Source organism: Leucopleurus acutus (genome assembly GCF_964270905.1).
Source record: "Leucopleurus acutus genome assembly, chromosome: 5".
Classification (NCBI taxonomy): domain Eukaryota; kingdom Metazoa; phylum Chordata; class Mammalia; order Artiodactyla; family Delphinidae; genus Leucopleurus; species Leucopleurus acutus.
Window position 1 is genome coordinate 76,343,881 of NC_139147.1, and position 15,473 is coordinate 76,359,353.

At 36.1% G+C, this 15,473-nt stretch overlaps 1 protein-coding gene across 2 annotated transcripts in view; it reads left to right on the forward strand.

The window, feature by feature from the left end:
- The window catches only part of FGF12 (fibroblast growth factor 12), a gene marked incomplete at both ends in the record, with an annotated part of 353,542 nt that extends 340,398 nt beyond the window's left edge, over positions 1-13,144 (forward strand). For both annotated transcript variants that reach the window (XM_082840461.1, XM_082840460.1), the window contains one exon: positions 13,026-13,144. In XM_082840461.1, coding sequence (XP_082696587.1) covers positions 13,026-13,144 — 119 coding nt within the window. The remainder of the gene's footprint in view (positions 1-13,025) is intronic.
- Positions 13,145-15,473: the final 2,329 nt, after the last annotated feature.

Below are 15,473 nucleotides of genomic sequence, written 5' to 3' on the forward strand. Positions count from 1 at the left end.
CTATTGTACCCCATTGATCACTAAGAAAGAGTTACTTGATAGTAATCAATTAGTCAAGGATAAACAAATGTCTAATTCTTCTAATAAAAATTTTACCAATGATTTGCTAAGTAATTTTGCAAAAATAATTTTTTACTTCAACCTAGGTAATCTCTGGAGATGCAACTGATTATAAATTCCATCTATTTCACAGGAATAATATGAAGATTGGCATTGTAAGAAAGTTGGATCTCTCAAATCTGTCAGATCAATGCAAAGAGCCTTTTTCATTTTCCCTTGGAAATTGGACATTGTGTTACTGTGTTATGTACTAGAGAAAGGCTGTGAGGCGTGGTATTGAATAAAGTATTAGAGACAATGAAAATTGAATTTGGAGGGAAAATAATAATTTCTTCAAAACCTTTGTACTAAAACACCAAAGAAGTGAATAAATCAGGAGTCCTGATTTTGTAAAACTCCTATCAGGAAGATACTAATGGCAAATTATTTTATTTATTTATTTTTTTTTTGCGGTACGCGGGCCTCTCACTGTTGTGGCCTCTCCCGTTGAGGAGCACAGGCTCCAGACGCACAGGCCCAGCAGCCATGGCTCACGAGCCCAGCCGCTCCGCGGCATGCGGGATCCCCCCAGACCGGGGCAAGAACCCGTGTCCCCTGCATCGGCAGGCGGACTCTCAACCACTGCGCCACCAGGGAAGCCCTGGCAAAATACTTTGATGTTTTTATTTCAGTTAACTTGAAAGAGAACTAGATGGTTTGTTTTCCAAAATCCTCTTTTGGACCCAACCATACTAAAAGACAAAAACAGAAAGATGGAGTAAAAACATACTTTTGATGCTCTTGAATGTTTCTATTACAGAAAAGATAATAGCAGCATCTCTCTCTCCACCTTTTGAGTTTGGGATCTCTGCCAGCCTGTGACACCTTCTTTCCCCAAACCAGTTAACTCATTCAAAGCAGCTTTTTCCTGGCTTTGAATTTAGTCTTTAATAAAGCCCTCCTACCTCTCCCTGACATATTCTTCTCTGTATCTATCTCTTGCACACAAATACTGCTTCTGATCTCTTTCTAAATGAAGATATAGATCTTTTTGTTCACAGTGTCTCTTAACTCTTTATAATAAATATTTACGGCATACTGGGTGCATCCTTTTGACAATACGTTCTGAACCAGCACATAAAGTTCTGCTACAGTTCCAAAAGGGATTCTATGTGACATTAATTAAGGTGTGAAATTGCTTCCTGTTAATTTCCCACACCCTTCCATGATCTGCTATTAAGACAATTAAATTTCTTTAATGGTCCATTAACTAACAGAGCAATCTAACCTTTCCACTTGGAGATTACAGAGGGCCAAGGAAAATTTGATTAAGTTGGTAGTAATAAAAATATTAGTCATATTTCATTCTTCTTTGATGGAAACTGATAGAGCATGAAGGTTCTTTTTTTTTGTTTTGTTTTATTTTTTTATTTTTTCAATTGACAAGGAAATTTAGTGATTTCTGAGATATACATTTTAAATAACTAGAATTATGACTTATAACACTATACCAAAACATGTAAGATTTTTAGAAATTTCATGTAATGTCTGAAACGTTTATATTAACATATTTCCATACAAATAACCCAAAGAAAGTTTAGTGTTAGTTGTTTTTGTTTGTTTGTTTTTATACTGCAGGTTCTTATTAGTCATCAATTTTATACACATCAGTCAATCCCATGTCAATCCCAATCACCCAATTCATCACACCACCATCCCCACCCACTGCGGTTTTCACCCCTTGGTGTCCATACGTTTGTTCTCTACATCTGTGTCTCAACTAGCATGAAGGTTCTTTATAAAGTGTCATTTATGAGTTTTATTAGAAACTGGAGTTATCTTGCCTCCAATTTGGAAAACAGAATCTGTCAGCAACAACTACAATTGCCCTCCACTCAAGTTTTCCAGCTCTCAATTCCAGAGTACTGTTGACACTTACAAGATTTACACCTAGTTCTTCCATAACTATCAGAATTTTCAATTTTTAAACGATTTACAAGAATCCAGCAGTAATATAAAAGTAATCATTAGTAGCAGTTGTACTACTTTACATTTGGATGATTTGTTGTTATTTTCAACATTCTTCTTAACAGGGGTATCATTTGATAGTCACTGACATTTGGAAGGATGCAGATTAAAATTTCCAATTTTAAACATGAGGAAACTGAGTTTAAGAGAGGTTACATAACTCACCCAGGTCCATTCAGCTAGAAAGAAGCAAAACTAAGACAAGAACTGTTACCGTTACCAAATACTGCTAGAGCGTCCAGCACGCTGGTGAATGAGAATGACCATTGGGATTGGAACATACGTTCAACAGCGACTTGACTGGAGTGATTTCAGTGAAGTAGTGGGCACTAAGTCTAATTGGAGTAGATTCAAGTTATAACAGGAGGTAAAGAAAAGAAGAAAATAATATTAAATGACACTTCTGAGGAGTCCTGTTATAAAAGGGTGGTAGAGAAATGGGGCCCAAGGTGGAGAGAAACATGATGGTTGCATGGTGAGGTTTATTTGTTTAGAACTGTTACAACATATTTATAGACTGATGGGAGAGAAGTGAAAATTGGTATTATAGGAGAGAGGGTCACTGAATAACACTGACCAGCGGGGATGGGATCAAGGACACACATGGCAAGGGGAGGGCTAGATTTAAATAGAAACAGGAAGAGTTCATGCATTTTAACAAGCAGGGAGCCAGAACATGTATGAGCAGATGTGTGAGGGTTGGTAACTTTTGTGGTGGAAATATGAAAACTTTCTCTTCTGCATTTCTTTTCTAAGGGAAGTACAAAGCATGGTAGTTTATTGATGAAAAGGAAGGAAGGGAGGGAAGAAAGGAGGGAAGGATAAAGGGAGAGGGAGAAAAAGAGAAGAAAAGACAAGAAGAGAAAAGAAAAGAAGGCAAGCCTATTACCTGAGTCTGAGGAGGGTCTGAGGCAGTTTTCAAAGTTTGAGGAGGGAAGAGAAGTATGGAATAGTCACTTGGGAAGAATGAGAGAGGAAATTGGGTAGAAAAACGTAATAGGACTCCACGAACTGCTGAGCACCCCAGAGGTTTGGGGTCAAGACTTTGACTGAGACCAAGCAATTAAGTGTTGGTTTTCTCCAAACTCTTTAAACTATTTGGCTGTACCCTTAGGGCAGGAACCTGCAGCTAATCACACATGAATTTGAATGCAGATTTTGCCTGTGTCAGTGCACTACTTTGAACAAACTACCCTTTTTGCTCTTCAGTTTCCTTTACTGTGAAAGAGGTCAATTAAAGTGTCCACCTTTTAGGGTCATTTAAAATAAACTTACTGTATATAAAGTGCAGATGTTTAGTAAGTGCTCAGTTAATATTAGCTATGATTAAGAGGACAGTGGCTACTTAGAAGGAGAATACCCCGGGATGGTACCTGAAACCTGGTTTATTATTGTTGTTTGATTTATAAATAACAGCAACCCCTGAGATGTCACTTTTTCATACTTTTAAGAAAGGCATTATTTTAGTTTAAGTTTTCCAAGAGAAATTTATGATAACTAACATAAAACTGATTATTGAACATTAAAAGTTGCAAACAGGGAATCTGAGTTATTATAATGGCAAGGGACGCCTGCCTATTCTGATAACTGCATTTGCAGCAGAGGTACCAGTGAAAGAATATAATGGAAAAATAATAAGTGGAAAGCCTGCCCTGGAAAGACCCATAACTAATCTTACAAAGAGAGGATGGATTTATTTTTAATAAGACTTCAAAGCCCAGTGATATGTATTTGGCCCTTTTCTTTTCTAATGGCACAATCTTGCATTTAAAAGTAAAGCAAAAAATAAGTTGAGCAAATACCATATATTATTACAAGGTTGGTAGCTTATGGTCTTGTTATGACCAAGTGTAGCATTTTATTTGATAACAGGACTGCAGGGCTTTCTATAGAAAAATGGACCACTGCATCTCAGGCAGCTGTGAAAATGACAGCCTTCACTACACCAAGTCACTAAGTGACTAGGGTCCATCATACGAGTGTGTTCCGTTCACATTAAAGGGATGAACTGGGGATTCCTAGCAGATGCTATGTCTTAAGGTAATACATAACGTTGGCTGTGTTAGAAATCCGCGCTTGTCCTTGTGTCTGCAAATGAGGAAGAATATTCTCTCATGAAATCTCTACCTCATTCTTATTCTGAAAGCTGGGATAAATCCCTCTGCTTCAATATACTATAAATCAAGAAAAGTCAAAACATGAATAAAAGGAAACATTCAGAAGAAAAAGAAGACGTGAAGGAAGAAGGGGGGGAGGGGGAAGAAGAGGAAGAAATGGAAACATATATCAGAATAGAGGAAAAATAGAAAACTGATTTGAAGAAAGAGATCTAAAGAGCCATACTGCAATACTTCCCTTTTCAGAGCATTATCTCCTTTTTACCATTTATCCAAAACTATTATGATACCACATATGTTAGAATAAGAAAAATATTTATCTCAAAAACATTCTGTGGGCTGAAAAAAAGAACAAGTATATTTTTTCATACTTTAAAGAGGAAAGAGGGCACGAAATAGGATCAGGACAACCCAGAAGAGCCAAATGAAAGAGATATAATGTTGTGAATCATGAAAGTATTGCATTATCAGGACACTGAACATTCTTGAAATTTGGATATTGAAACTTCGTTGGAAAGATAGTATAAAATTAAGTCAGAAAGAAACACAATTAGAAACCAGTTCCATACCAACAGCTGGCCATTAAATCATGCCCACTGAAAGTAAAGGCTGTATCACAAGTGGAGCCCACAAGGTCCTGAATGAGAAATAAGAGAGTTATATCCCAAGTTCCCCTCACTGGATTGGTTTCCGGTTGTTAAATCTGCAGTGGCACTGAACCTGAGTTTCTGTGAAACAGGTGTGCGGAGCTGGGAGGACAAGAATGATAGGGAGTTGGATTTTTTGTTTGTTTTTTCACTTTATTCTCAATTTGGAAATGACTCATCAAAATAACTAGAATATCAAACTTTGCTCTCATAGCTATAGTGCCCCAGAATGCATAAAACAGAGCACTTGGGAAGAAAATATTCAAGGATTTTTAAAAACTTCTAAAGCATTGACTAAAAACTCTATTTTCTAATGAAATAATAGCTTATAGTAAAAGAAAGTGATGGAAAAGCCCCTACTTAAATACCATTTTAGTCCTTTGAACTACTGCAAACCAAGAGACTAGGGTTCTTTGCAATTACTAATAAGGAACTTATTAATGGGAAGAAAAAAAACTTAATCTTGTATGGGACAGTAATAATTTGAGAAACACAATTTAGGAGCTATAGAATTTATATAATTGTTGAAGATCAGAATCTCGACAGTTCCCTGGAAATGTTTCTTAAAGGTTTCTCAGAATTGCTTAGTAGTATATGATTGGAAATTAATACCAGAACTCCAAATTTTACTGTACAGTATATAGGAGTCTCATTTGCGGGATTAGTAATTCTTGATTTATCATTTGTTGTTTGTTTAGTCGTCTTAAGTGCTAAGCTAAATTACGCTTCCCCCAAAACAAAAGGATAACCATTCTCAACATGTTAGTCAGCTTAACAAAGAGAGCCCCACTTTTCAATTGCAGTCAGAGTCATGGTGTTTGAAATGTGTTAGATGTTGAGTACAGTCATCCCTCAGTATTTGCAGGGGATTCGTTCCAGGAATCTCTGTGGATACTAAAATCTGCAGATGCTCAAGTCCCTTATATAAAATGGCATAGTATTTGCATATAACCTACACATCCTCCTGTATACGTTAAATCATCTCTAAATTATTTATAATACCTAATACAATGTAAATGCTATGTAAATAGTTGCCAGAGCAGGGCAAATTCAAGTTCTGCTTTTTGGAACTTTCTGGAATTAATTGAATATTTTCCAACCTGCAGTTGGTTGACTCTGAGGATGTAGAACCCACAGATACAGAAAGCCAACTGTATAGGAGATAAGCAGCTGGTCTCATACATCGTGGCGCCCAGCTAAGTTTGTTCCTAAGAAATTAAGACGGTGTTTGCAAGGCATCAGAACAACTCATAAAGGTTTGAAACGCTGCCAATGATTTCTTATGTAATCTATGCAGTAAGATTCAGTTTGATTTTTCTTGACTACCCTGACTGGCTATGAATGTCATGTCTATAAACATAGACATTTTTCTAGATAAAGAGATTGAATAAATAGATTTTTCCCTATACACTCATATACTTGATGGACGTATTATTAACTGTTCATTCACTAACTAATCAAGTCTGACTGTATCAGGATCATGGCTTAAATCCTCTGGCCTGGATTCAGGAGGTCTGATTCAAGTTGGTCGTCACTCTCATCCCTCGCCACCTCTCAGTTTTACCCCATCCTTCAACTGGTCGCTGTTTCTCTTATACAACCTGCGCTTCATCCCTTCATTCTTATTTAGTAGCTCATCCATTTCTCTAAATCTTCTGCATCCTTCAAGGCTAAATCAACATCAAAGAACTATTTTATAAACTCATTTCCATGAAACTCTGCTATGGCCCTTTCTACCCTGTGATTTGTGTGAACGCCTGTGCTCTCTTTCTTAGCCTTGAGCTCCTTGAGGGCAAGGAATCAAGAGAGCATTTCTTGCAGTCGCCGCAGAATCTAGCAGAGCGCCTTGTACAAAGTAATTTGTACCTGTTCATAAAATAAATGAACAAATTAATGCTGAAACAAATTCATCTCTGGATATTAGTCAGCAAAAGAGTAACTGGAATTTGAGGAAAGAAAGAAATGAAAAGACAGTAATAGAATCAAAATGATACAATATTATTAATAGTTAAGCCAAGTTAAAAGGGCCAATAAATGTTTTGTGAACCAGTTCATTCCATCAAAGAAATCTAAGCTACTCTGTCTCTCCTAAGTTTGCCTATGGAGGTCAGGTCCAGTCAGTTCAGGAAGTTTCCTCAACTCCCCTCCCCATCATATAGTAATTGATAACTTTGACTCTAATCAAGACACTTCTTTTCCAGAGAACAGCAAACTTTTAAGACAGCACTGTGTAATAGAAATATAATACAAGCTACATGTGTAATTTAAACTTTTCTGGTAATCATATTTAAAAAATAAAAACAAACATATGAAATAAATGTTAATAATGTATTCAACCCAGTATATTCAAAATGTCATTTCAATATATAATCAATATGAAGCATTATTACTGAGATATTTAATTTTTGTGTGGTCTTTGAAATTCAGTATTTATTTTATACTTCTAGCACATCTGAATTAGGACCAGCCACATTTTAAGTGCTCAATGATCACATATGGCAAAATGGATACTGTATTAGGTAGCACAGTCCTGGGATGTTCTCATCAGATTTTTCTATCCTCTCACCAACCCTGTACCCTCAGTATATCTCAATTCTCTCTTTCACAGAACAGTCCTAAGACTAATATTGTTGACTGTTGGGGAATTTTTGGCTCTTCCCATGCAAACAGGACATCTCTGGCTTTAACAGTCACTTCTTTGTTTACAGCTTATACTCAGGGTGTTTGTTTCTGTGTGTGTGATTTTTTTAAAATTATGTATAATTGTTAATTATGTTGTATAAAATATATGCAACATAAAATTTACCATTTTAACCAATTTAACAGTACATTTCTCAGTCCATCTACAAATGACCCAATTTTGTTCCTTTTTATGGCTGAGTAATATTCCATTGTTTATATGTACCACATCTTCTTTATCCATTCATCTGTTGATGGACATATAGGTTGTTTCCATGTCCTGGCTATTGTAAATAATGCTGCAATGATGGACCTAGAGTCTGTCATACAGAGTGAAGTAAGTCAGAAAGAGAAAAACAAATATTTAGATTAAGACATATATGTGGAATCTAGAAAAATGGTACAGGTGAACCTATTTGCAGGGTAGGAATACAGATGCAAGCATAGAGAACGTATGTGTGGGCACAGTAGGGGAAGGGGAGAGTGGGATAAATTGGGAGAATAGGTTTTACATTAATACACTACCGTATGTAAAATAGCTAGCTAGTGGGAACCTGCGGTATAGCACAGGGAGCTCAGCTCGGTCCTCTGTGATGACCTAGATGGGTGGGATGGGGGGGAGGTCCAAGAGGAAGATGATATATGTATACTTATAGCTGATTCACTTCATTGTACAGCAGAAACTAACACAACATTGTAAAGCAATTATACTCCAATAAAAAAATAAAGAACTGCGATCTAAAAAACAAATTCTTGAGAATGTAGACAAAAGGGCAGAGGAGATAGAAAATATCACAGAGTCCAAGATATACAGAAGAAGGAGTGAGAAGATATAATACTTATCTAATTGGAATCCCAAAGGGAGAAACAATTATACTCCAATTAAGAAAAAAAAAAAAAAGAGTACATTTCAGTGCCATTAAATACATTCCTATGTTGTGTAGCCATTACCACCATCCATCCCCAAAACTTTTACATCTTCCCCAACTGAAATGCTGCATCCATTAAGTATTTACTCCCATCCTCCCTTCCCTCAGTGTCCAGCAACCACCATTCTACTTTCTGTCTCTATTAATGACTACTCTAGGTATCTCACATAAATGGAATCATAAAATATTTGTCCTTTTGTGCCTAGCTTATTTCACATAGCCTTAGTTCCTCAAGGTTCATCCATGTTTGTGTCAGGACTTTGTTCTTTTTTAAGGTTGAACAATATTTCATTGTATGTATATAACACATTTTGTGTATCTGTTCATTTGTTCAACCAAATGTGCTCCACCTTTTGGCTATTGTAAGTAATGTTTCCTTGAACACGGGTGTACAAATACCTGTTCACATCCCTGCTTTTTTTTCTCTTGGGTGTATATCCAGAGGTGGAATTTCTGGATCATACGGTAATTCTACGCTTGATTTTTTGAGGAACTCACCATATTGTTTTTCACAGTGGCTGTCCATTTTAAATTCCTGCCAGCAATGTACAATGGTTCCCGTTTCTCCACCTACTTGCCAACACTTGTTATTTAATTATTTATTTTTATAATAGGCATCCCGAATTTGTTTTCATTACCATTTTTGGATGACATTAGGAACATTTGGTAGAGGTGAAGCCAACCTGGATCTACATTAATATACAGAAATAACTTAAACATTGGTATAAGACAGTCATTTATACCATTTATTTGATGCATTGTTTTTCTGCTTTTATTAAAAACTTTTGACTAGGACCTCGAAATCCTATACTCCCATCTGGCTCTGCTACTACTCACCCTCTGACTTTAGGGAAGTTGCTTAGTTTCTTTTATGTTTCTTGCCTACTTTATTCACCTGGTTATTGTAATTATCAAATGAGGTGGTCAGTTTACAATGGCTTTGAATATCCATTTGGGCAGGTTTCGGCACTCCCCAGCCACATCCAGGAAAATCTTCACAGTCAAATGCCAGCTCGGGTTCTCTACTACAGTCTAGTCTCTGTGATCATTCAGTGCCTGGGAGGAAGCCCAAGTCCCAGTTAGGGTTAAATGTAAAATTCTGTCTGTTGGTACAGTTCATTAAAAGACGATTTGCCTATAAAAAATAAATAAATGAAATGGCTTTGAAAATTCTGAAATAGATTTATTGACGGGATTAAAGGTTTATTTAAGAGGTTATGATTGTGGTTATTGTGTACATCACAGTGATTTGGGTTTACGTTTTGAGCTTATAATGCACTTTATAGAACACTTATGCCTTCTTGTTTTCTCCTTGTATTTTGTGTCATCATTTTATTATGTACCATTCAGACAGAATAGCACAGTTATGGAGTGTTAATACAACTATCAAAGGAGGTTACATTCCTGAAGAGAAGTGTTTTGTCCTTTCTTTCTTTGCTTTCTAATTGGATCATGGTCTCTTAATTACACTTTAATTCTAAAACTTGATTGAGTTTCATACCCCTTTATTTGTCAGCTTCTTAAGTTAGGTAGTATTACTGGCATCGGAGAGTCTGTAAATAACAATGAAAATTAAAGCCCAAGAAATTAAATTGAATCTATTGGTTTAATTACTCTTAATTTTCCAGCTACGATATATAAGAAGATATATTTTTCAAAACCTGGAAGTTTATTACTCCATTTAATGGAAATATTGGAAAATTAGTGATTGAGTTGTCCGAGAAGAAGAGCAAGTTGCACATTTTGCTATGACACTAGTGAGTTTTGTTCTTTTTGAAATACTGAAAAATTTTAGATGCCAGTTTGGAAAACTCTACGGGGACTTGATACTAGGATGGTCAGCAGGGTTAAGTTATTTGAAAAGCTATCTGCAATGATAATTATAATGGCAACATTTTGTGTTGTCATAACTTAAGTATTTTATGTGTAAGTGAGAAGTAGCAAAAAAAAAGATAAAAGTTAAAAACAAATGTCTTGAGTAGAATCTATGATACAAGGAAACAAAAAAGAAATTGCAACAGTAAGAAATTCAGATACAAAAACTATAAACTATAAACAAAAACTATAAACTGGTGGCGCATTGGTTGAGAGTCTGCCTGCCGATGCAGGGTGACACGGGTTCGTGCCCCGGTCCGGGAAGATCCCACATGCCACGGAGCGGCTGGGCCCGTGAGCCATGGCCGCTGAGCCTGCACGTCCGGAGCCTGTGCTCCGCAACGGGAGAGGCCACAACAGTGAGAGGCCCGCGTACCGCAAAAACAAACAAAAAAACTATAAACTATATTATTTAATGGAAATTAAAGAGTAATATTCTTCAAGTGCCTGTAAGTTGAAGTTTAAGAAATTCGCATGTCAAAATCTATTGTGTGTATTTTTAAATATTTTTTTTTCATTCTTTGAGGCTGATTTAGCAGTCAGTAGTCAGATCTGGGGATTTTCACAACTGATTAGGTGACAGAGTAGGGAAAAACTGCTTTATGGCATCATATGAATAACTTTCCAACTGAATCACTTCATTACTTCTGAGTTCCCCTGTGCACTAACCAGTTATAAATACATGGCTATATTTTGCACATATAAACATATTTTTTAATTTGGGGGATTTTAATACTTGTGTATAACAGAAATATAGGTAAAAGACCTTAGGCTTGAGGAATTTCAAGATTTCAATAGAATCTTAAGGATCTTCTGTCTTTTGTAAAAGAAAGGTAGAAACTTGAATTACCTACTGGCACCATCTGAAAATTACAGGATCAATTCTTTCTAGTTTCCTCTGTATACTTTGCTAGTGAGGCCAAAGGCAGTTAGTCCTTTGAGGATATCGGAGGGACCATTCAGTGCAATAACTGAAATATTTTAAAATCTCATTTAAAAATATATATGTAGGGCTTCCCTGGTGGCGCAATGGTTGAGAGTCTGCCTGCCGATGCAGGGGACACGGGTTCGTGCCCCAGTCTGGGAGGATCCCACATGCCGCGGAGCGGCTGGGCCTGTGAGCCATGGCCGCTGAGCCCGTGTGTCCGGGGCCTGTGCTCTGCAACGGGAGAGGCCACAACAGTGAGAGGCCTGCGTATTGCAAAAAAAAAAGCAAAACATATATATATATATATATATATATATATATGTATGTATGTATAATAATCGTGCACAATATACTTAACAAACATGCTTTATATATATATTTTGTACTGGCCACAGTGTGGTTACGGTTTTGCCAGCATCCGCATCACCTGGGCACTTATTAAAAATGCAGAATCTCAAGCCCACTATAGACCTTCTGAATCAGAGTCTTCATTTTAACAATACCCCTAGGTGATTCAGATGCACATGGACATTTAAGAAGCCCTACTACTGAGATGTTGGAAGAGACCTATCTCTTCATCACTGAACGGGTCCGAGGAGAAGCTTACTTGTATCTTAACTCTCTTAATCTAGTTTTGGATTTAGGATATACCTTCAACCAAAACAATTTATCAGTATGTTCTCTGAAATCTTTTATTCATGTTCATGAAGAGATCAGCTCATTCATTCTTCTTATACATCTTTGGATGCTTACTGTGTGTCCATTAGACAGAGCTAGAAAGTGGCTAAGGATGTAGACCAGGCAGTGTGGCTCCCAAATTGGTGCTCTTAACCACCATGCAACATCTGTTTTATTCATGGCCATGCTCCGGTCTCCAGTTCCAGGGCAAAGCCCATCGGCAGAAGCAATTTGATTAGAAATAACATTCAGATTACCAAGGTATTGTAGTGATTGTTCAATAGATGGGAGTACGCAACTATTTGTTCCTAAGTCAAAGATAAAAATACCTCCTGATATTTAAGTAAATATTTCATATACTCATATACAGTCACATTTGTCTCACAACAGTAAAATGAATCTCTTTTAATGGACTCAATACGCTAATAGATCCTATCTTATCTTTGTGAATTGAAAAACATTTTTCTTTCTATGCAATAATCTAGCAAGAGCCATGATAATTCACAGATGACTGAGCTTTAGAGCCAAACAAAACAATAGAGATAAAAGGAAGTGTTTATATAGATGTGAACTGAAATCTCACAGTTGCATAATCACATTTCCTACTGATGAATAACTATAGATGAATACCCTGAAAGTTGGCAATAAATATTTCAATTTGATAAAACAATGTCATATTTCTTGCAGTAGGGTAAAGATTAGGATCATGTAAATAAGAATTTTTTTCCAAGATTGCAGGCTAAAGGCTAAAAAACAAAATATCTCTTTCTACCCTTTAAATGTTATACTCCCAATGTCTCCTCTAACTCTAGATGAAAATCCTATTATAGGTTAGTAGACAGTAAAAACTTAAGCCTTATCTATACAGAAACAGAAACTACCCATGTGTTTGCCGTTCGGGAAGACTTAAAAGGTTGTGACTGATAGAACTAGAAGAGAATTATGTGTATCCATTAAATGTTTTAAGTTAAAACTCATTTTCACATAGGAAGAAGAGCTAGTGATGAGAGTGAACAATATTATGAAGTCAAAATTGAGCTGTTTATTGAGGCCAAATTTATGTCCACTATTGTAAAGAGTAATTAATGTGATTTTTGCCTTCCAGTGTGTATGTACAGAGAGCCATCACTACATGAGATTGGAGAAAAACAGGGGCGTTCGAGGAAAAGTTCTGGAACACCAACCATGAATGGAGGCAAAGTTGTGAATCAAGATTCAACATAGCTGAGAACTCTTCCCTTCGTCCCTCTCTCATCCCTTCCTTTTCTCCCCTTGCCCTTTACCCATTTCCTTCCAATAAATCCACCCAAGGAGAGGAAAATAAAATGGCAACCCAAGACCCAGTGGCTAAGATTCTGCACTCAAAATCTTTCTTTGTGTAGGATAAGAAAATTGAACCAAAGCTTGTCTGTTGCAATGTGGTAGAAAAATGCACATGCACAAAGATTAGCACACCTAAAAGCAGAGGAAAAAAAAAATCAAGACTCCACAAGCATTAAAATAAACTGTGTTGTTATTAATAGAGGGCTAAATGTAATGAAAACATAACTATCATAAAGATGAAATAAAATTATTACCTTAAAGAAGAGGGTTTTGGAAAATTGAACTTACAAATCGATGTAATACCCTAAATACCTTAAACTCTGGATAATTCTCTGGTGTGTGTTTTGTTTTGAATTTGTATTTTCTTTGGACATCTGGAATTGACACATAATTACATTCTGTTTCCAGGATTTTTTTTTACCATGATATTGAACATGTATGAATTATAGATTCTTCTATTGCCTATAAGGTATATAGCCAGAAATCGTTTAACATCAAGAAAAGTTTAAAATTTTATTCTTGAAATCGATATTTAAGATTGTTTCATGCAAAGGATAGCCTTATGTTGAATTTAATGCTATTAGCTGATTTCATTCCTTCCTGAAAAGAGTTTCAGATTCTCCTAGGAGAATATCATGTTTTTTTCAAAGGTATTAATTCAGGGGCTCATTTTTTTTCTTTAGCCATTTAGAAAAAAAATTCAGGTTTTAAGGCTGATGTAACTTTTAGGAATTCTTTGTCATTGCCATGCCCAGGCAGTGATAAATAAGTTATGTGCTCATACCATTTTGGTCTGATTTTTTACTTTGTGGACACCTTTGAGAGTATAGGTGCATGTCTAGCTGTCTTAGAGAGTTTTATACCATCTCTTGCAGCAGGAAAGAAGGAAGAGGGGTTTTATATAAAGAAATAAATCCTAAGAAATTGGTGAAAGCAAACTGTATTTGTCTTTGTACCTTACCAGAGTTTTCTGTATGTAGCATTTTCCAAACTTCACCAAGGAATTGGGAAGCATGGCTGTGAAATTCCTAACTTACTATCTTATGAAGCCAGTGAATTGTTTGTTACTATATATCCTCATTTATGAATCTAGTTGAAAATCAGTCTGTCTCCTAGAGCATAGAATGAAACTTGTGCTGAATTTTCAAGGGGTATAGAGAAATAATACAGAATTAACAGCCATGGCTCCAACAGACAGGGTTGTGTGAGTGGCTTAAAGTAGTCCCCCCACCCCCCCGAAAAAAAAAAACCACCTCGGTGTAAGACTAGGTAAATGCATATTTAGGAATACTAAAGTGTTAGAAAAATGTTAGGGAAGAATTGAATGTTATACAATTGCCTTGGAAAAAAGTAGATCTACTTAGTCCTACAAATCAGGAATGGTGTAGAGACATCCAAATCAAAACAAAACTAAAGAGAATGTTAAAAAATATATGTAGATTTATGGATATTATCAATGAGAAGACTTAGCATGTTACTTCTCTTATAGCTCTACCGTCCAGCATGTATTGTTCCAAATACTCCCTAAAATATATACACTTTGCAGAAACTCTAGGCCCTCACTTCAATGACCTTGCCGTTGGTTGCTGTATTCTTTCAAAGTCACTGTAGTTTCCCTCACTCTACACAATCATTATTCTTCAATAGTGGTCCGTGTCCTTCACCAAGTATTCTGTTTCTGTTATCAGGAGGTTAGCAGAAAATGAAATGGAGGAATTTGTCTAACTGGTTGCAAAGAATAAAAGTTATGCATCTAGGCAAGGATTTTGAACACACATTTTCGAGAGATATTTGTTTAACCAAAATACATGGAACGTAACAAATACACACATTTAAATTAAAGAGAAAAAAGGAATGTTACTCTTCTAGGAAAAGAATGCCCTTGTCAAAAGAAATACAGAAATACAAATCTGGTTGTATTTCTCCTTGTCACTCTTGATTCAACTTGATTACAAATGCACCTGTCACTTCCAGGACCAAACAAATCCCAAGCACAAAGCCTTATTTTCTTTGAAAAAATTAAAAAGAGGCTTCTACAAAATGGGTCACAGGCTCATTTAGCATAAAATGATTTGTGCTTTTCGGTCATACACACATACACACATATACATAGGCATCACAAGCTCACAAGTAACACAACTGACAGTTTCTCAAAGTGTTATCAATTATACTGATGATTTCATGACAATATATCTTATCTAGTTAAATATTATGGAAAATATGGTAGAGA